At 46.0% G+C, this 26,688-nt stretch overlaps 1 protein-coding gene across 1 annotated transcript; it reads left to right on the top strand.

The window, feature by feature from the left end:
* Positions 1-25,899, top strand: STAT1 (signal transducer and activator of transcription 1). The gene is given in 21 exon segments (XM_054381302.1): positions 1-128; positions 721-865; positions 2,357-2,455; positions 4,743-4,838; positions 6,927-7,005; positions 9,536-9,627; positions 10,219-10,370; positions 11,230-11,388; positions 12,583-12,675; positions 13,052-13,111; positions 13,464-13,493; positions 13,579-13,672; positions 14,699-14,740; positions 16,016-16,099; positions 17,700-17,798; positions 18,960-19,095; positions 21,412-21,467; positions 22,563-22,657; positions 24,458-24,605; positions 25,057-25,240; positions 25,820-25,899. Coding segments are annotated over 21 exon segments (2,151 nt in total).
* Positions 25,900-26,688: the final 789 nt, after the last annotated feature.

Genomic DNA, 26,688 nt, shown 5'->3' with positions numbered 1-26,688 from the left:
ATGACGCAGTGGTATCAGCTACAACAACTTGATTCCAAGTTTTTGGAACAAGTCCATCAGCTGTATGATGACAGCTTTCCTATGGAAATCAGGCAGTACCTGGCTCAGTGGCTGGAAAACCAGGATTGGTAAGCACAGAAACTGGTCTTCAGGTTATGCCATAAGCAGTTTTCTCATATATGCAGTTACAGGTAGGGAAAGAATTCTGGGGAAGCAAGCTGCTAGGTGAACCATTTCAGTAGAAGTTTGGGTGTTGTAGCTTGTGTTCCTACCCCTCTTCAGGGCTTTCTGGAGGGGCCTGATACCTGGAGCAATAATTGTGCTAGCTCGTCTTTCCCTCAGTTGGTCTGTGACAAAAGTGGCTGCTTTAAGACCAATGAGTTGCTCCTTGGCAACTCACTCTGTTGCTCTTCACAGATTTTTGAACTTGAGCCAAGATTTCTGTGGGGTGCAGATGCATCAATTTTAGCTTCTTGATGTGCATGGAATGAGCAAATCAAATTGCGCAAAACATGGCAAAAATAATACAGAGAAAAACATTTCTGTATCAAAGAAAATAAAGACAAAGTTGAGAGAATGAAACTTATGTGTGAGGGTAATCTTTACTGCTTGCATATACTGCAGCTGGAGTTGGGGATAAAAATAAAGTGCTCCTTTATGCATGTCTTGAGTGCTGTATTGAAAGTGTATTTAGCACAAACATGCCTTAAATTATTCCAGGGAACATGCAGCCAACAATGTGTCTTTTGCAACGGTGCTGTTCCATGACCTGCTGTCACAGCTTGATGATCAGTTTAGTAGATTCTTCATAGAAAACAACTTCTTGCTGCAGCACAACATAAGGAAAAGCAAACGTAATCTTCAGGTATGCCTGGGGTTTATGCCTATAAACTTGCTTGCATTGCTTCAGCAGTGCAATTGGGATGCCTCCAAGCAAACTTCAGTGGGTGAGAATCCTGAACTAAAAGGCAGAATTCAAATTAACTGGCTACAGTTAATTTTATTACCAGTACAGTTCGTTTCTGAGAACTCCAACAAAAAGAAAGTTGTTTGTAACGTGTTTACTATATGCATTTGGAGCCCTTATTCAAATGTTTCATTAGCTCAAATGTAGTTTCACTTTCCCAACCCCTTCCCCAGTCACTTTTCTCAGTGTCCCAGTCAGCTGCTGATGCAGAAGGAACACAAAGAAATAAATTCTTCCATGTAACTGCAGAACTACAGTCAGCAGCAAAGGACTTGCCATTAGAGAGCACTTCTGTGCATTGTAGTGACAAAGAAAAGGGCTAAAGCAGTTTGTGGTGAATACCAGTGCAGAATATAGAATTGTCAGGGTTGGAAGGGACTTCAAGGATTATCCAGTTCCAACCCCTCTGCCATGGGCAGGGACACCTCACGCTAGATCAGGTTGTTCACCTCCATCCAGCCTGGATTTAAAAACTTCCTGGGATGAGACTTCTACCACCTCCCTGGGTGTAGCCATCTGGGCAACCTGTTCCAGTGTCTCACCACCCTCATAGTGGAGAATTTCTTCTAACATCCAGTCTGAATCTACCCATTTCTAGTTTTGCTCCATGCCCCTTAGTCCTATCGCTGCCTGACACCCTAATCCTTAGTGGGTTTAATTAGTTATGTTAGTTAATCCTCTCCTCCTTGCAGGGCTCTATGACAGAGGATCTTTCATAAAGTCACCTTCTCCACAGTCTATTTCACATACATGTAGCTTCTTCTCACCAGGAGTCAGAGAACTGCTTTCTGAGGAGAAAATGTGACCAGGCTGTACCTATCTGCTAACAACTATAGATCAGCAATGGAAGATGAGTCTAGAAGGCAGGTACAGCTCAGCAGCCCCCTGGGTTGGCACCATCTTGAGCAGAGCAGGACAGTACCCATCAGTCCAGAGCATGTTTCAACTTTGCATGCCTGTAAAACAATATCCAGCCATGACTGTGTGTTGTTGAGGGGCAGACAACACCTCTCTTTTACATCACTGAACAAAAGCTGTATGTGTCAGGCTAGAGCAATGGCCATTCAAAACCAGCAGCTATATGTCTAAAGTGTTGGAGGGTGGCTCAAGAGAGGATGAGTTTCCTAGGACTGTAGGGTAGTACCTCACCTTTCCCAGTGATGCTTCTGACCCTTGTTTTGTGCTGAGTCCTGTCTCTTCATACACTAATGAACTAAAATAGGCACTCGTTTGTGGGGGTGGTTGCAGCTGTCATGCTCTCTGTAGTCTTAGAGCATGCTGTGACCCAATGCATGCCCCAGTGAGCAGTCACCCACTGATGTTTTTGTCAGTTTACTGAAGGACAAGAAATTAGGGTGATGAACTTTAACAGGCTGTCTTTATTGCCAGGATAACTTCCAAGAAGACCCAATACACATGGCAATGATCATTTACAACTGTCTGAAAGAAGAGAGGAAAATCCTGAACAGTGCCCAGCTGTCAAATCAGGTAACAGTCTTGGAATGTCTGCTGCAGTTGTCTGCCCTTTCCTGTTATTTGGGACAGAGGGAGCAGAAGAGGACTGAAAAAGGAAACAGGCTGTCTGTCCAACAATATGTTTCTTAAAGACAGAAAAGGGACCATTGGTGTTTTCCAGCTGGACAGTGTGGCTTGTTTGTGCTGTGTGAAGCATTTGGAAGGGAAATGGCTAGGAAATGAATTTTAATTCCTTGAGTGATGCAAGAACTACATGTTTTGTTTTGTTTTTTTAAGTGCTTGTATACTAAAATCTGCTGAGCACTTGCCTTATTTCTCCAGCAAGATTTTAGCTTTTTTTCTGCTGTATTTTACTCCTGAATTTAACTCTATACTAAGCAGCTGAGCTTTGGTTCTTCTCTGGATTGTCCCTTGGGAAAATGCTGCATCATTCTCCTTTCTAGTTACCTCTTAAATGTTTTTAATTTTGGTTTTAAATGAAGCTCATTACTTTCATCTGACCCATAGATAAAGCCATTTTCTTGTTCCTCATCTGTTATAGAACAGATTAATTGTTAATGGCTTTTCAACTTTGATTTTTATCTTTTCTTTTTTCCTCCTTTGCAAGGAGAACTGTTTTGCAATTAAAAAAAATAATTCTGCAGTTGTAAAAGGCATGCAAACTATATAGCTAGATGTAATCTACTTAGGTAGTTACAAAGTGCTGAGTGCCCAGCCATGTTAAGTTCTGATACCAAACCACTTTCCTTTAAGGCAAGCTTTTGTGGGCAGAATGGGAAGAGCACTCAGGCAATATGTTTTCGTTAAGGGACCTAAAACAACTCTCTCCAAAACAACTCTGTGAAAACTGTGGCTGACAGAGCCCATGTTGCTGCAGCAGAGCTGTTTGGTTTCTGTTCTGGCACGTGATGGAAAGCTTTTCCAGCATGCATCATATTTGGGTCATTGAAAAGAGAAGTAAGTCCTCCTGTATTTACTGCTGGTGCTAGGTACAACACCTCTGCTTTCTGGGAAGTGCTCTCATTTCCTAAAGCTGAGAAGATGAAGTGCAGAACAAGCACAATTACTAACATCATGAAAAACCAAAGGAGAATCCCAAGTGTTAGAATATGTTCAGAGTGCCTTGATGGGTCTGGCTAAATCTAGGATGGGCTTTGCCACTTTCCCAAATTAAATACTTAAGGTCTTCTAAAGTTCAAGTGTTCAGAAGAGCAACAGTGCATAGCTGACTGTCCTGCTTTGGAGGGACAGTGAGTTTCCAGCACCTATAGTACTATTAGTGTGTGGGATGACAAGCTTGTCTGTCAAATTGCTGCAACTCTCCCTCAGTGATGTCATGCAGTAAGCTTCTTGAATGAGTTTGAAGTCAGCTTTCAGAGAAACTATGTAGATACCTACATGTGCTTCAGTGCCCTGCAGCAAAGAAATTGCACACCAGGTTACTCTGTTTGCCTGTGCACAGCCCTGTGTTGTTCTTGGCCTTAGCTCATTTCTCCCTGTATCATAGAACTGTTTTGGTTGGGAAAGGCCTTTAAGGCAAGTCCAACCATTAACCCAACACTGCCTAATTGCCAACCTAATTTTTCCTAATGTCCAACCTAAGCCTTCCCTGGTGCAACTCAAAGCTGTTTCCTCTCATCCTATCATTTGTTACTTGGGAGAGGAGACTAACACCCACCTCACTACAACCTCCCTTCAGGAGCCTCTCTTCAGCCTCCTTTTCTTCAGACTAAACTACTCCAGTTCCCTCAGCCACTCCTCATAAGACTTATTCTCTAGACCCTTCACCAGCTTTCTTGTCCTTCTTTGGATACGTCCCTGCAGCTCAATGGTGTTTTAGTGAGGGGCCCAAAAGTGAACCTAGTGTTCAAGATGTGTCCTCTTGCCAGTACTGTGTGGTCCTGCTTGACTCACTGTTGTTGACACGTGTGGATGAATCAGACACATGATGCAGCTGTCATCCAGCCTTCAGGAGTGTTGTTTTCTTGAAATACACTTAAAAGATACTTGAAGAGAAGCAAACAAAAGAATGGAATTGTATAGAGAGAGTTCATAGCTTTATATTGCCATGATGGGAAAAAAAGCAGCATCACCCCACAAAGGACATTTTTAGTCATCCCTTGTATCTTGCCAATTCACCTGAAATTTGTATTAAAAGTCTTAGTATGATTTATCAGAACAAGCCAGGCTTCATCTGGCTGTTTACCAGCAGAAGCTGCTAACTTCTATTAATGAAATAATTGTATGTCATGGGACTCTCTCATTTGACTTTGATTATTGTTCTGTTTTCCTCCCTCAGATGGAAGTGGGGAATGCACAGAACACTGTGATTGGGATGCTGGACAAACAGAAGGAGCTGGATGCAAAAGTTAAGGCTGTGAAAAAAAGTGTTACAGTAAGTATAAGTGAAATAGTCTTTGATTCACACGTGTTGAAAAGCTTTCAGTACAGAAAAAGGGCAAAATAAAGGTAGTGGTTAGGTTTTCAACTTGACTTTCAGTCAGTAACTGGTGACAGAAAATAATCACAGAATGTCAGGGGTTGGAAAGGACCTTGAAAGATCATCCAGTTCAACCCCCCTGCCTGATCAGGATCACCTAGAGCAGGTCACACAGGAACACATCCAGGCAGGTTTTGAACGTGTTCAGAGAAGGAGACTCCACAGCCTCTCTGGGCAGCCTGTTCCAGGGCTCTGTCACCCTCACAGAGAAAAACCTTTTCCTTATGTTCATGTGGAACCTCCTCTGCTCCAGCTTGCACCCATTGCTCCTTGGCCTACCATTGGACATCACTGAGCAGAGGCTGGTTCCATTCTCCTGACACTTACCCTTCACATCTTTATAAACGTGAATGAGGTCACCCCTCAGGCTCCTCTTCTCCAAGCTAAGCAGCCCCAGCTCCCTCAGCCTTTGCTCGTAAGGGAGATGTTCCACTGCCTTCAGCATCTTTGTGGCTCTGTGCCGGACTCTTCCAAGCAGTTCCCTGAGGTCTTTCTTGAACAGAGGGGCCAAAAACCGGACACAATATTCCAGATGTGGCCTCACCAGGGCAATAGCACCATAACACAGATTGGGATTTGACTGGTTTATCAAGATCAAGTTTCGTAGACTTAAATTCATAAATTTATAGAATGGTCTAGGTTGGAAGAGACCTTAAAGATCATCTAGTTCCAACCCATCTGCCAGGGCCAAGAATACCTTTTACCAGACCAGCTTGCTCAAGGCCTCATCCACCCTGGCCTTCAACACCTCCAGGGAGGGGGCATCCACAACCTCCCTGGGCAACCTGTTCCAGTGTCTCACCACCCTCACTGTAAAGAATTTCTTCATGATGTTCTATATAAAATTCTAGCAACAAAAAAAATTTACCCATCTGAAATACTAGTAAGTGAGGAATAACTCTTCAGAAATCTTATACTGGCTGGTTTAGGAACTAGATTTTCAGTTCTGTAGGTATTTGTCTTAAACACTGCCATGACAGAAAGCTTTTCTCCAAGCAGTAACTTAGAATATGGAAGTTTGTTTAAAATGCTGTATGCTGCTTCATGATTTCACACTATGTAGCCTTGCTTCTCCTAGGTTCTGTGAACCTCTATGTCTGGGCCATGAGGACTTTTCCATCTTTTATAGCTTAGAGATTTTATGTAGCCAAGAAGAGGGAGGGTAGGTGAGTAGAAGGTGATTAATGTAGGGGTATTTCTTGTTAGACAGTTCCAGGAAAAGGCACTGCTGTAAAACTGGGCTCCATCTCAACACCAGCTGGCAGTGTGCTCATGCAGCCCAGAAGGCAAATTGTGTCCTGGGCCGCATCAGGAGGTGTGTGGCCAGCAGGGCAAGAGAGAGGATTCTGTGTTTTTACTCTGCTCTGGTCAGACCCCACCTCCAATACTGTGTCCAGTTCTGGTGTCCCCATCATAAGAAGGACATAGAGAGGACATGGAATTGTTGAAGTGAGTCCAGAGGAGGGCCACAAGGGTGATTGAAGAGCTGGAGCGCCTCTGCTGTGAGGATAGGCTGAGGTAAGTGGGGTTGTTCAGCCTGGAGAAGACTCCGGGGGGACCTTAGAGCAGCCTTCCAGTACCTGAGAGGATCCTACAGGAGGGCTGCAGAGGGACTTTTCATAAGGGTGTCAGTGACAGGACAAGGCGGAATGGTTTGAAGCTGAGGGAGAGTAGGTTTGGACTGCATCTTAGGAAGAAGTTCTTCAGTATGAGGGTGGCGAGACTCTGGAATAGGCTGCCCAGGGAGGCTGTGGATGCCTCTTCCCTGGAAGTGTTCAAGGCCAGGCTGGATGAGGCCTTGAGCAGCCAAGTCTAGGTGAGAGGCATCCCTGCCCATGGTGGGGGGGTTGGAATAGATGATCTTTGAGGTCCCTTCCAACCTGAGCCGTTCTATGATCTCTGCAATGGCTGCTGCCATTTCCTCATCAGTGCATTATGTGGAAGTATTGAATAATTGTGGCCACTTTTATTTGTGCTTTATAGGATGTGGAGCAAGACATCAAGACATTGGAGGATATGCAAGATGAATATGACTTCAAAAAGAAAACCTCACAGAACAGAGGTGAGTTACTTATCTAGGGTACACCTGATTCCATAGAGCTCAGAGTAAACTCTGATGTTTTGTGTCAGCTAAACCTAAAAATGTGCAACCAAACCTCCTGCTAATGCCCCTCCTTTATTAAATTTGCTTTATGCTGAAACCCAAATCCCTAAATTCCCAGCATGCATCTTAGAAGAACAAAAGTCTTTGTTAATTCAACATTCCTTTGTCTTTTACATCTAGAAATAGCAAGCCCTAGAGACTCTGTGACTGTTCAACCATACATCTAAATCATGAAGTTTAGGTTTCTCTTTGTCATCTTGTGCCCCACACAGGGGCCTTCCCTGTACCACAGAGGCCTTCCCCACGCCACGAAAGGCCTTCCCTGCTCCAAGTTTTGTAGGCCCATATGTGCTGAGGGAAGCACATGCAGCTGTCCTCCACATTGGTTTTGGGACATAGATCTGCCTTTTTTGACTACTTTGTTCTAGAGGGAGCCTCAGTTTCCAGTCTTGAATATTTGCAGATTAAAACATGAAGTTCTGTTTAAAAACAAAAAAACAAACAAAAAAAACCCAGCTACCAAAAAACCCCCAAACCAACAAAACCCCCAAAAACCCAAACCAAAGCAAACCCCAAAATAAACCAAAAAAAGCCCATAACCCACCCCCCTCCACCCATCCACTTCAAGCATAAGTAAGAGTGCATCCAGCAGGTAGAGGGAGGTTCTCCTCCCCCTCTTCTCAGCCCTAGTTAGACCACATCTGGAATATTGTGTACAGTTCTGGACTGCCCAGTTCAAGAGGGACAGGGAACTACTGGAGAGAGTTCAGTGGAGAGCTAGGAGGATGGTTGAGTGAATGGAGCATCTCTCATTTGAGGAAGGACTGAGGGACCTGGGGCTGTTTAGTGTAGAAGGGAAGGCTGAAAGGGGATCTTATGAATATCTACAAATACCTGAAGGGTGGCTGTCAGGAGGATGGAGTCAGTCTCTTTTCAGTGGTAGGACAATGGGCAACGAATGTGAGCTCAATCACAGGATTCCATCTCAACATAAGGAAAAACTGTTTTACTGTGAAGGTGCTGGAGCCCTGGAACAAGCTGCCCAGAGAGGTTGTGGAGTCTCCTTCTCTGGAGATCTTCAAAACCTTCCTGAATGTGTTCCTGTGTGGCCTGTCCTAGGTGGCCCTGCTTTGGCAGGGGGGTTGAGCTTGATGATCTCTGGAGGTCCCTTCCAAGCCCCAGCATTCTGTAATTCTGTGATTCCAAAACAGGTTGACAGTTGACTGCCCCTCAGAAGAGGGATCTGCACTGAAGGGAGCAGTGAGCCCTGATCTTGCTCTTTGTACTTGAGGGCAGGTGGTGATTCCATGAGGCAGACAGAACCTCCAATGTAAGGTCAGTAGGCAGCAGAGGTAGCGGCTAGGGCACCTGCTTAGAATCTGTCAGCCCAGGCTGCCCTCAGGAGGCTATAAGCATCTGCCCTTGGACTGAGAGTTAAATTCTGTTGCCAGGTTAAGTAACACAAATGATTGATGTCAGAAGGCTGCATGAGAGCAAATTGCCCAGCATGTATTTTTACATGAAACAGGCATGATTATAAAGCAGGGTCTTGCTCTGAAAAGCGAGCAAGCTCACATCTCTACTACTCCACTGGCTTTTCCTTGCTTTAGTGCTAAGTGTGAGCTGTCCTTTCAGAAGGAGAAAAGGAAGGAGGGGAAAAAAGATCTAGGAGACTAAATACTGCCTTCCTTAAGCTTTAAAGAGATACTTCACTCAACATTAGCCAGGCAGGTGCCCTTCTACCCTCAGTGTTCCCCAGCATACTTTGGTGTGCCAGTTGATGAAAAACTCACCAGGAGCCAGCAGTGCTCACTTGCAACCCCGAAGGCAGCTGTGTGCTGGGCCGTGTGAAAAAGCAGTGAGACAGGAGGCTAAGAGAGATGATTCTGCCCCTCTACTCTGGTCTGGTGAGACCACAGCTGCAGTACTGTGTCCAGTTCTGGTGTCCCCAGCGTAAGAATGACATGGAGCTGCTGGAGCCAGAGGAGGGCCACAGAGATGATCAGAGGGCTGGAGAACCTCCCTATGGGGGTAGGCTGAGAGAATTGGGGCTGTTCAGCCTGGAGAAGATAAGGCTCTGGGGAGACCTTAGAGTGGCCTTCCAGTAGCTGGGGAGGGCCTTTTTAGAAGAACTTTTAGTGATAGGATGAGGGGCAATGGATTGAAGCTTGAGGAGGGCAGATTTAGACTGGAGATAAAGAAGAAATTCTTTACAGTGAGGATGGTGAGACTGGAACAGGTTGTCCAGGGAGATCATGGATGCCCCCTCACTGGAGATGTTCAAGGGCAGGTTGGATGAGGTCTTGAGCAAGCTGGTCTAGTGCAAGGTGTCCCTGGCCATAGCAGGGGGGTTGGAACTAGATGATCTTTAAGGTCCCTTCCAACCTAAACCATTCTGTGAAGCTATGAATACTTCCCTGTCCTTACACAGCCATGAACTATTGCTCTCTCTTGAGCCTCACCTTCACAATGTGAACTTACTTTACAGAGCATGAGTCCAACGGGATGTCGCAAGATGACTATAAGAAAGAACAGATGCATCTCAAGAAGATGTTGCTATCACTTGAATTCAAGAGGAAGGTAGTGCCCTTGTTTTCTTTCAGAAGGCAACAAAACTTTATTTTGAACACATGGTGGTTTTTATTGGGCTGGCATGAATTTCATGAAAGAAAACTGTCGGTCAAACTAAGATTTCATTCTTTCCAGCCTGACTGAACACTCTAGAATCTGTCAGCAACATTTTTCTTCTAGCAGCATTTCTCAGACTCTGTCAGGTCAAGCTAGAAGAGAGAGAGGGAAAAGTATCACATCAATAGTCATGTTCGTGATGAGGTGCTGACCAAAAAACGTGCAGCTCTGTTAGACGGAGATGTGCTCAAGTCTGCAGCGAGCACTGGGTGACCCCTGATAGACAGCTGGGACACCCACAAATGGGAGACACTGGCTCTTCAGAGTTCAGTGACACTGAAGATGAGTTGTTTCTTCACCCAATCTAGCCAAACACTCCAGCTAAAAAGAAACAGGTGCTTTAGAAAACATCCTCTGTTGTCAGAAACTTACTCTGAGGTCCTCACAGAGGCTGGCAAGACAAGACAGCATTAGCCAGGACAGGACTGAGTTTTCCTGAGTCAAGTATTTTTAATAAGCAGAGTAACTTCATGTTCCTTTCAGGAAGTGGTGAACAAGATAGGGCAGCTGCTGAACGCTACAGAGCACACACAGAGTGCTCTTATTAATGAGGAGCTGGTGGAGTGGAAACACAGACAACAGACTGCATGCATTGGTGGCCCACCCAACGCTTGTCTTGACCAGCTGCAGAACTGGTAAGTCTCTAGTTAAAGGCTGTTTGGAAGGAACACCCAGTCTGTGAAATATCCCTGAAGACAGAGGGGATCTTCTCAGTGCTGATCAATAGCTAAAGGGCAGGGAGGAAGAGGAGGAGGCCAGATTCTTTTCAGTGGTACCCAGTAATAGGACAAGGGGCTATGGGCACAAGCTGGAACACAGGAAGTTCCACCTAAACACCTAGTGATAGGACGAGGGGCAACGGTTTGAAACTGGAGCAGGGGAGATTTAGGTTGGACATAAGGAGGAAGTTCTTTACAATGAGAGTGGTGAAATACTGGAACAGGCTGCCCAGGGATGTGGTTTAGGCCCCATCCCTGGAGACATGCAAGATCAAACTTGATGTGGCTCTAGGCAGTCTACTCTAGTTGGAGGCATCCTTGCTGACTATGAGGGGTGGTTGGACAAGATTAGCTTTGAGGGTCTCTTCCAACCCAATACGTTCTGTTAATGAGGAAGAACTTTGGTGTGAGGGTGCTGGAGCCCTGGAGCAGGCAGCCCAGAGAGGTTGTGGAGTCTCCTTCTTTGGAGAGATTCCAAAACCACCTGGACATTGTGATCCTGGATAACCTGCTCTGGGTGAGCCTTCTTCATCAGGGGGATTGGACTGGATGAACTTCCAACCCCTACCAGTCCATGAAACTGTTTCTATGACACATTTTCATTCTGTCACACCGTAAGTGCATTTAATTGATTTTTATTACCTCACCACATTGCCAGTGAGTAAGAAGTGTTCTTTGTGCACTGCCTAGTCCTTAGGGACAGTCACCTGGCTGGTGTCTCAGTGCTGTTACAACTCAAAACCACGCTAAAAATGACAAGATTATGTAATTGTAGGTTCACCATTGTCGCTGAAAGCCTACAGCAAGTTCGTCAGCAGCTCAAAAAGCTTGAGGAACTGGAACAGAAGTTTACCTATGACTCTGATCCCATCACAAAAAACAAACAAGTTCTGCAGGACAGAACCCACAGCCTTTTCAGACAGCTCATCCAGAGGTAATAGACAAGAAGAGTCTTGTTGTGTCTGAGTGAATAAATGAAGAGCACCTTCCCTTGTGCTCCCTGGGTGTTTCCTGCATGCTAGCTGTGCACTTTCTGAGGTTTTCCCAAGTTTGTCACAAATACTAAAATAAATGAACATTACTGAGATTTATCCTAGAGTTCCCCCACAGGTTTAGGCCCATGGAAAAAGTTTGGCATCAGTCGTCACTTAAATTAGCAGGAGATGTGTGCTACAATATGCATTGATTACAGAATCCAACTCCTAGTTTTAGTCCATTTTTTGCTTTAAGCTTGAGTCCTGCAAAATCCGAGTAAGTGGAGGCAAGAAACCATTTGCACCAAGCTCTTCCAAGACAAATGCCCACTAAATTCCACAGCCCTTTGTCTGTGGACGCATCCTCTGTCTCCAGTAAATAAGCCCCATCTCTGTTCCATCTTCCTGATGCAAGGTACTGTGGCTGAAAGTTATCCCACATAAGATCAGAATCTCAGTAGGCAAAAATTAATGCTGCAGAAGACTTGAATGTAGCAAATAAGAGGAGATCAGCTAGAGTACATGACTCCCTGTTCTGAGGGGCTAGAACCCTCGTTTCCAGAGCCCCATTCAGTGCTTTGACCACTGATACACTCAATTGGAAGACACAGGCATTGCTTTACAATGAAGCAAAGTCAGTGAGAACAAGCTGTAGGAGCCCAGCTGATTAGTTCTCTGTGAGCTGCTGTTTAGTTACCTTGCCTGTCAATGTAGTGGAAGAAAAGTCTCCACGCTGCCCAGGACTTGGTAACAGTAAAAATACTTCAGGATTTCTGTCTAGCACTGTGCTGCACAAAAGGTGCCCAAGACAGCAACACTCCTCGCTTGGATTGTGCTGGTTACATCAGTGTTCAGATGCTGTAGGATTTTAGGGAAGGCTGGGGCAGCACTCTGCCCCATCAAGCCATCAGTGTCTTCAGGAAAAGCCAACCCTCATGAAATCACTTCATACTAGCAATATTTATATGCCCCTTGGTGCAAGTGAAAGAAACCAACACGTGGACCTCTGTGTAGGTTGAAATTGAATGAGTGAAGTGTACTTTCAGTATTGCTGGTCAGTCACCATGCTTTTAAAGTTCTCTTTTTCTGTAATTTCTTACTCCTTGAAGACAACCTTGATAAATCATAGTGCCTTTAATCTTTTCTTTCCATAGCTCCTTTGTGGTAGAGAGGCAGCCTTGCATGCCAACACATCCTCAGAGGCCTTTAGTCCTGAAGACAGGAGTACAGTTTACTGTAAAATTGAGGTATGCTTCCCCCTCAACCCCTTCCTGTTTGCTGACAAGCTCTTCAAGGTGTGGCTTCCTACGGCTGAGGGGGATACCGTCAGGCAAAGTTTAACACAGGCTCAGCTGTTACCCTTTACTAAAAGTGAGGCGTATTGAGTATATAAACCACAGCTAAACAGCAGAAGACACATGCAGACCACTTTGTCATGCAAAATAGCAGCTCGTTTACCCACCTAGTTTCCTCTCTAGATGCTATCTTGTACGGAGCAAGCTTGGAGCCTGTATGTGACTCTGTGCTGTGCAGCTTGAACATACCTGTGCTAAGTAATGGGATAGAAGGGAAGCTGTCTTTTGCAACTGCAGCCATTTAAAAAAATCAAACTTCTCTTTCCAGGTTGCTGGTGAGGTTGCAGGAGTTGAACTACAACTTGAAAGTGAAAGTTTTCTTTGATAAGTACGTTGCATTTTTCTCATCTCTGTGTATGCTGATGGTAAGCAGTCCCAGTGCATAGAAATCCCAAAGGCAGACCTGTGTCCAGCCCTGGAGCCCTCATCACAGGAAGGGCATGGACCTGATGGAGCGGGTCCAGAGGAGGGTCACAGAGATGATCAGGGGGCTGCAGAGCCTCTGCTAACAAGGGACAGGGTGAAGGATCTGGGGTTGTTTAGCCTGGAGAAGAGAAGGCTCCAGGGAAACTTCACAGAAGCATTTTACTAGTTCTCAGTCAGCTACTCAAACACATTGCCCATGGCAGGATCTTTGAAAGATTGTAATTTTTTTCTTTTGTTTTTCTTTTCATTGACAGAGACGTAAGTGAGAAGAACTCAGTCAAAGGGTATGTGGCATTATTAATGTGTTACACTAAGGCTGGGTTCTTTCAATGGTTTTGAGACTCAATTCTTTTCTCTATCTTTGTAAAGGTTCAGGAAATTTAATATTTTGGGAACAAACACAAAAGTAATGAACATGGAAGAGTCTACTAATGGAAGCCTAGCAGCAGAATTCAGGCACTTGGTAGGAAATTTTTATGTTTTCCTTTCATTGGCACATCCATTTCATTGTGTTGGTAGAGGGTGTGGTAGGAAGGAGACGATTTGCTTTTGTCTGAGAGAAGCTGTGATCATCTTTCCTATCTTGTTCTTCCCTTTTTGAAATCTTTGGCCTGTTTCAATTACTTTTGTCACTGAAATAGGGCTAGAAACTACAAGGGTGGTGAGACACTGGAACAGGTTGTCCAGGGAGGTGGTAGAAGCCCCATCCCTGGAAGTTTTTAAGGCCAGGCTGGATGTGGCTCTGAGCAACCTGATCTAGTGTGAGGTGTCCCTTCCCATGGCAGGGGGGTTGGAACTGGATGATTTTTGAAGTCCCTTCCAACCCTGACAATTCTATGATTCTATAAAAAAAAGACTTACCTGCTGCCATGCAGTTTATGTTCCTCTTGCAAGAGGAAGGAAAAAGAAACCTAGAAAGGCTGGTTGGGGCCTGTCAGAGGAAGGCCCATACGTAGAAAAGCTTGGAGTAGTTTAAAGAGCTTTGAGTCTGGAAGATCCAAGTTGTCAACACGGGGGCAGCTACAAGAAATTAAGTGGTTTTAGTATACTGTACAACATTTGATCTGTGGATTGGGAGATAAATCAGATTCCTGTTGTAATGATGGGACCAAAGAGAAAATGCAGGCCCTGAGCATGGAGATCTCCCTTCTTCACTTCATTGTCCAGGACAGACACAGTCTGCAGATCATCACCCTTTTCTAATAATCCAGCATTTAATCTGATTTCACACTGCCTCTGTTCTGGTAAGGCCTCTTAGAGAAGACATGGTAACAGTGCCAGTATCTGTTTTCACAGATGAATAGTTTGTAAAAGAGTAGTAGTTACCTACAGTTTAATCCTTTGGCTTCCCCAGCTTAGAACCAACTAGAATCAGACACTAGTGCAGCTGGTTTGCATGCAGTTGAGCATGCCAAACGTTTCCATCCTGTCCCACTTGCTTTTGTGGCTGAAGCAGACAAGTGACAGGGTTGCTTTTGTTCATTTGCAGCAACTGAAAGAACAGAAGAACGCAGGAAGCAGAACAAATGAGGTAAGCAGCACTAAGCTGGTTTGCAAAGCCTTTGCACAGCACTAAGGCAGCACTGGGGCACTTCAGATATTCAGCCCCATGAAGAAACACCCAGGAAAACAGGTGAATAGGAGAGACCAGTGTTTCCAGGAAATTAAATTATCTGTGTAGCAGATGCATATAAGTGAGAAGTGGTGCCAGAATGGTGTCCCTCTGGGCTTTTCCTCACCAGCATCCAGCTTTAATGACAGATGTTGACAGGATGAGCTTCACAAGGCCAAGTGCCAGGTCCTGCACTTGGGTCACAACAACCCCAAGCAACACTACAGGCATGGGGAAGTGTGGCTGGAAAACTGTCTGGCAGAAAGGGACCTGGGGATTCCAATCAACAAGTAGCTGAATATGAGCCAGCAGTGTGTCCAGGTGGCCAAGAAAGCCAAAGGCATCCTGGCTTGGATTAGAAATGTTGTGTCCAGCAGGAGCAGGGAGGGGATTGTCCTCTTGTACTCAGCTCTGGTGAGGCCACACCTCGAATATGGTGTCCAGTTTTGGGCACCTCAATACAAGAGAGATGTGCAGAAGAGGGCTGGGGAAGGGCCTGGAGAATAACTCTGATGGAGAGCAACTGAAGGAGCTGGGGCTGGTTAGTTTGGAGAGGAGGCTGAGGGGAGACCTCATTGCTCTCTACAACTACCTGAAAGGACATTGTTGAGAGGTTGGTGCTGATCTCTTCTCACAGGTAATTAGTGCTAGAGCAAGAGGGAATGGCCTCAAGCTGCAACTGGGTAGGTTTAGACTGGACATTAGGTAAAACTTTTCATGGCAAGAGTGCTCAGGCATTGGAATGTGCTGCCCAGGGAGGTGGTTGAGTCACCAACCCTGGATGTGTTTAAAGGTGGTTTGGATGTGGTGCTTGGGGATACGGATTAGGGGTGACCCTTGTAGAGTAGGATTATTGGTTGGACTTGGTGATCCTGAGGGTCTTTTCCAACCTGAATGTGTCTGTGATTCTGTGATTTTTTTTTTTTTTTTTCCAGCAGAGACAGATTTTCCTGTGACTTCTAGATAGAAGCAAAAAAAAAGTAAACAAATAAATAAATGGTGCCTAGATTTTAACAACCAGCTTTAGGAAGTTAGCACTGTCACTTGATTTTCACCTGTAAACTGTTTCTGAGATCTAGAGCAAGTAGCATTGAACAGAAAGGGGCTTTTTTTTCCCCATGATAAATCCCCTTTTCTTCCCCCTAAGCAATTTTAAGTGCCTGAAAGGTTTTCTTTTGTTTTATTCTTTTAAAGGGCCCTCTCATTGTAACTGAAGAACTTCACTCTCTGAGTTTTGAGACACAGCTGTGCCAGCCTGGCTTGGTAATAGACCTAGAGGTATGTCTTGGATGAAGCAGAGGGACTTCAATTCCTGTGTGTCGCTCACGTTGGCAATCCAAAGTTTCTTTTTATTATATGCACTGGGATATTAAGCTCTTCTAGTTATTTCAAGGTAGTTGAAGGACACTTCACATCAACTCTGTATAGACAGGGAGAATGCTATCAAATCTCTGGATAAGAAAGAGTATAGATGTGTTTTACAAAGTGTCTGAGAACCAACCCTGTGCTTTAAGCTCTCTAGGGATCAGTTTTCATTTATGTCAGGAGTGATGTGCTATCAGTGTTTGGAACACAAGCCCCATGAGGAGCGGCTGAGGGAGCTGAGGTTGTTTAGCCTGGAGGAGAGGAGGCTCAGGGGAGACCTTATTGCTGTCTACAACTACCTGAAGGGATGGTTGTAGCCAGGTGAGGGTTGGTCTCTTCTCCCAGGCAACCAGTGACAGAACAAGAGGGACACAGTCTCAAGCTATGCCCAGGGGAGGTTTAGGCTGGATGTTAGGAAGAAGTTCTTCACACAAAGAGAGATTGGGCATTGGAATGGGCTGCCTGGGGAGGTGGTGGAGTGACCGTCCCTGGAAGTGTTTAAAATAAGACTGGATGAGGCACTTAGTGCCATGGGTGAGTTGATAAGATGGTGTTGGGTGATAGCTTGGACTTGATGATCTCGAAGGTCTTTTCCAACCAAGTTAATTCTGTGATTCTGTGATCATGGCTTGGCACTAAATGAAAGTCTTTATCAGACAAAATCACCTAAGTCACAGCACAAATACAGGCTGGGTGAGGAGTGGCTCGAGAGGAGAAGGGCCTGGGGGTGTCAGTTGATGAAAACCTCAACATGAGCCAGTAATGGTCACTGGCAGCCCAGAAGGCAGCTGTGTGCTAGGCTTCATCAAAAGCAGTGAGAGCAGCAGAACAGAGAGGGGATTCTGCCCCTCTGCTCTCAGAAGTCCTCACCTGCAGTACTGTGTCCAGTTCTGGTGCCTCCAGCATAAGAGGGACATGGAACTGCTGGAGCAGGGCCAGAGGAGGCCACAGAGATGATCAGAGGGCTGGAGAACCTCCCCTGTGGGGACAGGCTGAGAGAGTTGGGGCTGTTCAGCCTGGAGAAGAGAAGACTCCAGGAAGACCTAACTTAGAGCAGCCTTCCATTACCTGAAAGGGGCCTACAAGGAAGCTGGGGAGAGATTTTTTACAAGGACTTGTAGTGATAGGATGAGAGGCAATGGATTGAAGCTTGAGGAGGGCAGATTTAGACTGGAGCTTAGGTTGTCCAGGGAGATCATGGATGCCCCCTCTGTGGAAGTGTTCAAGGCCAGGTTGGATGAGGCCTTGAGCAGGCTGGTCTAGTGGAAGGTGTCCCTGCCCATGGCAGGGGGGTTGGAACCAGATGGTCTTCAACATCTGTTCCAACCCAAACTATTCTATGAATCAATGAAGGTCTTTCTAGTATTCCATCATACTGACTTTGTCTCCCTTGTATGCAAACTTACAAAAATTCAAGGGAATTGCAGTGGAAAAGGCCTGTTGGTAGTCTAGGGGAGGACAGCAGCCGGGAGCAGAGCAGTGTCTGATGTGTTTCCTTCTGTGTCCCTTTCAGACCGCATCGCTTCCCATTGTTGTGATCTCAAACGTGAGCCAGCTGCCAAGTGGATGGGCTTCCATCTTGTGGTTCAACATGCTGTCTACTGACCCCAAGGTATTGCCAGCAACAACAACAATGGCATCAAAAACGCTACGTATAATTTTCAAGCATTTCAAGCACAAGTGTCTGCTGCATTTTTTCCAGGCAGATGACTCTTAATGGCTTTCAGACGTAGAGAAAGGGGCAGTGACATCCTCGTCCTAAAGAGAGCAATGTTTGAAGCCCACAGAAGGGCAGTAGCTGTTGTATTCAGTACAGATTAGGAGGTGATCTGCTAGAGAGCAGCCCTGTGGAGAAGGACCTGGGTGTCCTGGTAGATAAGAAGTTCTCCACGGGTCAGCAATGTGCCCTTGTGGCCAAGAGGGCCAGTGGGATCCTAGGGTGCACTAAGAGGAGTGTGTCCAGCAGATCGAGAGAGGTCTCTTCCCCTTCTACTCTGCCCTGGTCAGACCTCACCTGGAATATTATATCCACTTCTGGGCTCTCCAGTTCAAGAGGGACAGGGATCTATTGGAGAGAGTCCAAGGGAGGGTTACCAGGATGATGAAGGGAATGGAGCAGTGCCCTATGAGGAGAGGCTGAGAGCCCTGGGACTGTGTAGTCTGCAGAAGAGAAGACTGAGAGGGGATTTAATAACTGTTTATAAATATGAGGGCTGGGTGTCAAGAGGGAAGGGACAGGCTCTGCTCAGTTGTGCCCTGTGACAGGACAAGGGGCAATGGATATAAACTACAGCACAGGAGGTTCCACCTCAACATAAGGAGCAACCTCCTCACTGTGAGGAGCAATGGAACAGGCTCCCCAGAGAGGTTGTAGAGTCTCCTCCTTTCTGAGACTTTTCAGTACCCATCTGGATGTGTTCCTGTGTGACCAGTGCTAGATTCTATGGTCCTGCTCTGGTAGGGGAGTTGGACTTAACCTTCAGAAGTCCCTTCCAACCCCTAACATCCTGTGAAAAGCCAAATAAATACTCCAGAATTCAAATACAATGAGCCAGCTAGGGAGTCTACCCACTGGGAGTCTACCCACTGGGAGAAGACAGATCCAAAGCTGAGTGTCAGAGATGAGTTTTCCAAGCCACGAGTGCCCGTCAGGAGAGCAGGCTGCTTTGGCAGAGTTGGCCAAGCTGCCATCCCTTCTTAAACTGTGTTTTGTTTTGACAACACACTCCAAAATTCGTGGTGATTAACCAGTGGTTGTATTTTTCCTTTCCAGAACCTGTCCTTCTTTCTGAATCCACCTTGTGCCAAGTGGTCTGTCCTCTCTGAAGTTCTGAGCTGGCAGTTTTCTTCTGTAACAAAGAGAGGACTTAATGCAGATCAGCTGAGCATGCTGGGAGAGAAGCTACTCGGTATGGTCTGCTGCCATCACAGATGGCTTGTTGTTGTTGTTGAAGCTAATTCCACATCCTTTCTGCAGTCTGTTTTAAGTTTGCAGCTCCTGTCCCCTTTTGCCCTTGTATGGTATCACTGGACTACAATGAGCTGTTTTCCAGCTTTCAGGGTGGTAGTTTGTAAATGAAGGTCATGGAGCGCAGTCCTGACTTAGGAGTTCTAGGACTACTTCTGCCTTTTTCTCTTAAAACAAGACTACATCTCTTATTTTAAGAGTTGCTCAGGTAATGCACATGTAGTCAGTTTTTGAGGTGGCTGTTGGCTGGCATTTGTTTGGCTTTGGTTTTAAATTCATCTTCATTAATTTTACCCTCATACATGCCCCCAGCTAGTAGGGTTTTACTCTACCTACATAAATAGCATTTGCATGTTGATATTGCAACTAGGAAACTGGTAAAGGAGATCAAATTGAACACCTCTCAGGTAAGAGCAATGTGCCCTTGTGGCCAAGAAGGCCAGTGGCATCCTGGGACTATATCAGATGGGGACTGTTTAGTGGGTTGAGAGAGGTTTCCCCCCCCCCTACTCTGCCCTGGTGAGGCCACATCTGGAATATTTTGTCCAGTTTTTGGCCTCTCAGTTCAAGGATCTCAAGGAACTGCTTGAAAGAGTCCAGCACAGAGCCACAAAGATGCTGAAGGCAGTGGAACATCTCCCTTGTAGGAGGCTGAGGGAGCTGGGGCTCTCTAGCCTGGAGGAGCCTGCGGGGTGACCTCATTCACGTTTATAAAGATGTGAAGGGTGAGTGTTGGGAGACAGCCAGGCTCTGCTCAGTGATGTCCAGTGATAAGACAAAGGGCAATGGGTGCAAGCTGCAGCAGAGGAGGTTCCATGTCAACATAAGGAAAATCTTTTTCACTGTGAGGGCGACAGAACCCTGGAGCAGGCTGCCCAGAGAGGTTGTGGAATCTCCTTTTCTGGAGACTTTCAAAACCCATCTGGATGTGTTCCTGTGTCACCTAGTCAAGGTGATTCTGCTCTGACAGGGGGGTTGGGCTGGATGATCTTTCAAGGTCCTTTCCAACCCCTAATGTTCTGTGATTCTGTGAGAGTCCTTACTAAAAGCCTCATCAGGCATGAGTTCTGTTTCCAAACTCTCTCAGTTTGCCTGACAGGCAGGGTGCTTGGCACAGCTGGCATAGTAGACTCTCTAAAAATACTGCTGCACCAAGTTTCAGGGAGCATTTAAGAGATTTGACATTAGTGGGTCTAGGTGACAAGCACAGCATTCCAGTCTCTAACTCCTTCCTCCCACTGCCCCAATACAAAATGCTTACTGATTTAATAGATTACTTACCAGAATTCTGCAAGGAGAGTAACTTTTTGAGTTTAATTAACCATCCTGAAGACAGAGTGATCATTGCCATATTTTCTATAGTCAATTTGCATCTTAGGACTTCATAGATTTTTGTCAAGCTCTGCTAACTGGAGGAATGTTTTTCTCTAGAGTTAAGTGTTTCACTGCTGAAAATAAAACAAAATAAAAAAAAACAACAGGTAGTTGAATATTGTAGGATTCTTTAGTGCCAGGGACATAGCAAGGTGCCAGGATACAATTCACCTGCAGTTTTTGTGATGTGAAAGTTGACAGAATCTTGGTCTCTAGTAGCATAGTAGCAGCATCAGAAGCAGGCTCCCTAACCCCATTTAATTTTAGGGAGTTAAGAGAGAAAAGCAGCATCTTTCTGATGTTGTTGAAATGCACAGTGTGATCTGCAGTGGAAAGGATTTGGCTCTGAGCACACTTGGGGTCTGCAAAGCTTCTAGCTGCTGTAGTCACAGGATAGGACTTTGTGGTTCAGATGTGGTTATGAAACACTGCTGACATAAAAAGAATGGGGGGGTGGGTGGAAATGATTGCAACAGGAATGAGATGAGTCTGTGGTTGAGACAGAATCAGAAATTTCTAAGGCAAAAGTCTGCAAGCCACCAGAATCAAGGCAGTGACATACTTAATGTCAGAAAGATATCACAGAGCTTCTACAAAAGGGCTGGAGGGTTGCAGTTGTGTTTTGCTGGAGGTGTGCAAGGAAAAGTGTCAGAACAAATTTGCTGCCACTACACAAGGTCTGTTTAAATACTGTTGGTCATTCTGATGCAGTGAACCTCTCCAGAGAGAAGTTTTGTGAGCTCTCCCTGTACTAGCCATGAAAATACAGCAAGCAGGCTTCCAATTCTTGTGCAGGCCAAGAAGTCAGAGCTGGAAATGAATCCTCAGAGCTCAGTGCTTGTCAGTTTAAGCAACACGACTGAAGTCAATTTATTCTGTTCAGGGCCAACAAGTGGAGGAGCTCATGATGGCCTCATTCCTTGGACAAGATTCTGCAAGGTATGAACGTGGATTAAAAAGTGAGATGGAAGAGGGAGCTTTGTCTTGGGTTCTTATGGTGGTAATTTTGTTTGCTTGGGGGTTGCTTTTCCAGTAGCATACCCTAATTATTCTCTAGCTTATGTGATTGTGGGAGGTTTTGTTGGTGAGGTCAAAGGAGGAGGAGGAAGAAGGGTTTGTAACAGCAAGGAGCAGAGGAATTTGAGATTGCTTTTGAGCCCTGTAAACTTTGTAGAAAATGCATCTTTCAAACACAGCCTGTTCATTGTTATTAATGCAGTTGCTATTAATAGAATAGCTCTCCATTTGTGTCAAAAACAGCCCAGCAAGATGAATGATTCTTCTCTCTTTCAGTGAAGGGCACTTCCCAGGCTAGGGGCAATCAGGTTAGGGTGAAGATTAGCACAGGGCAGCCAAGAGGGTCAGCATGATGGCAGAAAGCCACATGATGAGATTTTGTGATGGGACAGGAGAACCTTTCCCATTTCCTCTGGCTTTAGACCCTCAGCTGGTAGAGGTAAGCAGGAGATGGCAGCAAGCAGGAGCAGACTCCAGGGGAAGGACAAAGCTACAAGGACTCCAGTTCATTAATAAAGGGGTCTCAGGAGGAATTGAAATCCAAGTCTGAACAGGAAGGATCTGTAAGCTGTTCTGCCAGCCAGTCTGGGTGAAAGCCCCCTGAAATTGTTTGGATGTGCAAGAACTCCAGTAAGGACAGTGCCCAGGCAGCAACCAAGGCCTTTTCTCTGCTCATAGACCAGTGTCACTGCATGAGAGGTGATGGAGCACATTTAGGGGTGCTGTAGGCTCAGGCAGGCATTTTTCTCATGCTGCTTCTTTCCCTAATGATTCAATGCATCCTTCATTCCCAATAATTTCTGTCCTTCTGGAGCAGAGAAACAGAAAGGGAATAAAAGAAAAAAAAAAAAAACAACACAACCCATAGGAGAACATGGGGAGGGTGGCAAAGAGAGCAGAAAAATGCAAGAAGTAGCTGCTGGCAGGATTGAGAGCCTGCTTCCTCTCTACTTAACAAACCTCACATTTTACTACCCCTGTACTCCCCCTTCCCACTCCTGTTATTCTAATTTTCAGGAAAACATAAATGATAAAAATTTCCCTTTTTGGCTGTGGGTTGAGGGAATCCTGGAGCTTATTAAGAAACACCTCCTGTGTCTCTGGAATGATGGGTAAGTCCTGAGTGAAGTTAACCAAGGCATGATTATTGCCTCACACCTCTCATTCGGGCTAGCAGTTGCATCCTCAGGTGGTGAGGTCAGTTGTGCAGATATTTTGGGTCCAGTGAAGTGGAATTTGCAGCCAGAAAAATCCAAGCAAAGTTGAGGAAGCCTCTAATGAGGCATCTGCTTAAAGCAGATGGCCAGGATGTCCCATTTAAGTCACAGAGCAGGGCTCTGCATGTCAGATTACTTTTTTGGTTGTTTTGGCCTCTGCTGCTGTTGTAAGTAGGTTCTTTCCACACCCTAGAACAGAGCCTGCTGTGTTTGTCAGCGAGAGCTGAAGCCCAAGTCCTAAGGTGATCATCCATCTTCCGAACCAAAACCAGACTTTGTGGTGAGCTTCCTGTAGGTGGCAGTAGCAAAATCTTATTTAGAATGTTTTGTGCCAAGTGCCCTCTTCCCCAGCTGAATGCACAGGACAGTAGCAGTTGTACTCAGAACTTCATTATTCACAGATGGCACTGGGTTGGAAGGGACCCTCAACAGCCATCTTCTCCAACCCCCCTGCAGTCTGCAGGGACACTTCAAGCTGCCCAGGGTCACATTCAAGTCTGATCTTATTACTGATGGAGTATTTCAGAATCATAGGATCGCAGAATTGTCAGGGTTGGAAGGGACCTCAAGGATCATCTAGTTCCAACCCCACCTGCCATGGGCAGGGACATCTCACACCAGATCAGGCTGCCCAGAGCCACATCCTGCCTGGCCTTAAAAACCTCCAGGTTTGGGGCTTCTACCACCTCCCTGGGCAACCACTTCCAGTGTCTCACCACCCTCATGGGGAAGAACTTTTTCCTAACGTCTAAACTAAATCTCCCCTCCTCTAGCTTGGATCCATTCCCCCATGTCCTGTCACTACCCAACACCCTAAAAGGTCCCTCCCCAGCTTTCCTGTAGGCACCCTTCAGATACTGGAAGGCCACAATAAGGTCTCGTTGGAGCCTTCTTCAGACTGAACAGTCCCAACTCTCTCAGCCTGTCCTCATAGGAAAGGTGCTCCAGCCCTCTGATCATCCTCATGGCCCTATTTTGAGGATTAAGCAGCAGTGCAAAGAAATTCTGCCTCATTATCTACACAATGACATTGTTGAGCATAGTGAACTGGGGGGGGAGTTGAAGGCCCACAAGCTTAACAGCTCATCTAGAAAACACATGAGGAATAAAAACTCCCTGGAGGTGTTTAAGGCCAGGTTGGCCTTGAACTACCTGGTCTGGTGGAAGGTGTCCCTGCCTATGGCAGGGGGTTGGAACTAGATGATCTTTAAGGTCCCTTCCAACCTTAAACCATTCTATGAATCTCTGAAAACCAACCTCCCCCCCAGCTGCATGGATGCAATCTGGTAGCTACCAAACTTTGTTTCCTCAGCCAAAGAGTTTCAACTGCTCCTTAATACACTTCTGAAGTTAAAACTGCCAGCTGTGATCTGGCCATCTGACACACACAACTTCTGCTTGGCAAAGCAGAAGTTTTCTTTTTATTCCAAGCTCAGAAAAGTGCTTGCAAAGCCACCAGGCCAAAGGAAGGGTGCTGAGGGAAGCTGTGCTGATTCATGACTTCCACAGGGCAGCTCCAGCCTGGCAGACCTGCTGCTGGCTTTCCAGCTACTCACAGCACAGAGCCTTCTGTGAAGCTTTTGAAGTACTTCAGCTCTTCAGCAACAAAAGCTTTCCAGTTTTCCTACACAGTCCACCACAGCTTAGATGTTTGTGTTGCTGAGTAAGGTCAGCTTTTTGTCTTCCCCACTGCAGCTGCATCATGGGTTTCATCAGCAAGGAGAGAGAACGTGCTTTGCTGAAGGACCAGCAGCCAGGAACCTTCTTGCTGAGGTTCAGTGAAAGCAGCAGGGAGGGAGCCATCACCTTCACCTGGGTAGAAGGATCTCAAAATGGTGAGTAAGTAACAGAGAACATCTTTGGCACAAGAACAAGATGGTTTATGGTCTTCTTTTTCACATTGAGAGACAAGACCCTACCCTAGCAGTCCCCATCCTTTACAACAGACCACCAGCAGTAGCAATACCTGAAGGGATCCTACAGGAAAGCTGGAGAGGGACTTTTCTTAACGGTGTCTAGAGACAGAACAAGGGGGAATGGTTTGAAGCTGAGGGAGAATAGGTTTAGACTGGACCTTAAGAAGTTCTTCAGTACAAGGGTGATGAGACTCTGGGAGGTGGTGGATGTCCCCTCCCTGGAGGTGTTCAAGGCCGGGCTGGATGAGGCTTGAGCAACCTGGCCTAGTTGAGAGGTGTCCCTGCCTGTGGCAAGAGGGTTAGAGTAGGTGACCTCTGAGGTCCCTTCCAACCTGAGCCATTCAATGATAATTGTCACTGCTCCTCTCTTCTGCAGAGCCCCAGTTCCACTCCGTAGAGCCATACACCAAGAAGGAGCTCTGTGCTGTCACCTTCCCTGACATCATCCGCAACTACAAGGTGATGGCAGCTGAAAACATCCCTGAAAACCCCCTGAGGTTCCTGTACCCAAACATACCCAAGGACAATGCCTTTGGCAAGTACTACTCCAGGCCAAAGGAGGGTGAGTGCTGCACACAGCTCCTGCTGTCTGTGCTGATTGTCCTTCAAGTACTTGTGTGCCGAATCAGTTCTGTGATACAGAAAGGAAGGGCAGCAGTTGGGACTGAATGTCTTGGCAAGCTTGTGCCATGCTTGAGTGCTGCTGTGCCATGCTTGAGTGCTGCTCATAAGCACCTCAGCTGTGGTAGGGTAAGAAAAGGTGTGATTTTTGAGAGGCACAGCATGAGATGCAGCCAGATCAATCAACAGTTGTTGCTGGCCTACCCTTCAGCTGTTACCACTGCTCATGTCTGACTCACACAGCTCTGATCCTGGCTCTGTGGGCCTGGCAGGATGTGTTACACCAAACTTAAGGGGAGATTTTGTTCCCCATTTGTTACAGGGCAAAAGCAGTGAATAAAATCTTGATTTAAAAAATGGCATAAATGAACCATCGTGCTGTCATATGCACGAGAGAGACTTGCAGATTATGTAGGTCACAACCTTCATTTTCAGTCCCCAAAAAAAAAATGGCAATGTGACATAAGCTTGCTAAGAAAAACCCAAGATTTTTCTTATTTTTTTGCTTCTCTCCTTGAAGCACCAGAACCAATGGATTTGGATGGTCCCAAGGGAACTGGCTACATCAAGACGGAGCTTATCTCTGTGTCTGAAGTGTAAGTTCCCCCAGAAATGCTGGATTTCTAGGAACTGGTTGTAACCTTTTGGCTGTAGTTCTTGTGTCTTCACGCTGTTTAAGGTGTAGGTACCACTGTCACATCTTTTCCTCTTCCTCTGATCACACTATGTCCATGCAGTGCTGTGTGTGGAACACCCTTTTTCAGCTGAAAAGCCCAGTTTTCTGCTGGCTTTGCAGTGTGTTGTTTACAGGCTGGGTCTTCATCACAAGGGACCTCCTTGAGAGGAGAGACTGAGGGAGCTGGGGCTTTTTAGCTTGGAGGAGACTAAGAGGTGACCTCATTCATGTTTATAAAGATGTAAAGGGTGAGTGCCAAGAGGATGGAGCCAGGCTCTGCTCAGTGGTGCCCAATGACAGGACAAGGGGCAATGGGTGGAAGCTGAGGCATAGGAAGTTCCATGGAAACATAAGGAAATTTTTTTTCACTGTGAAGATGACAGAACACTGGAACAGGCTGCCTGGGGGGACTGTGGAGTCTCCTCCAGAGATAGTAAAAACCTGCCTGGATGCATTCCTGTGTGATCTGGTATAGGTGATCCTGCTCTGGCAGGGGGATTGGACTTGGGTGATCTTTGGAGGTCCCTTCCAGCCCCTAACATTCTGTGATTCTTTAGTGGCCCTTCTGGACTTAGAGCCACATGTGGTAGCCCAGCTGGACCTCACTTCTTTAGTGATAGTTTGTCTCTGCTTTTTTTCTTCTCTTAGCCACCCTTCCAGGCTCCAGTCTCCAGAAAACCTGCTCCCCATGTCTCCTGAGGAGTTTGATGAGG

Source organism: Indicator indicator, chromosome 5 (assembly GCF_027791375.1).
Source record: "Indicator indicator isolate 239-I01 chromosome 5, UM_Iind_1.1, whole genome shotgun sequence".
NCBI lineage: Eukaryota > Metazoa > Chordata > Aves > Piciformes > Indicatoridae > Indicator > Indicator indicator.
Note: the sequence above shows the minus strand (reverse complement) of the source record. Positions and strands in the feature narration are given on the sequence as shown.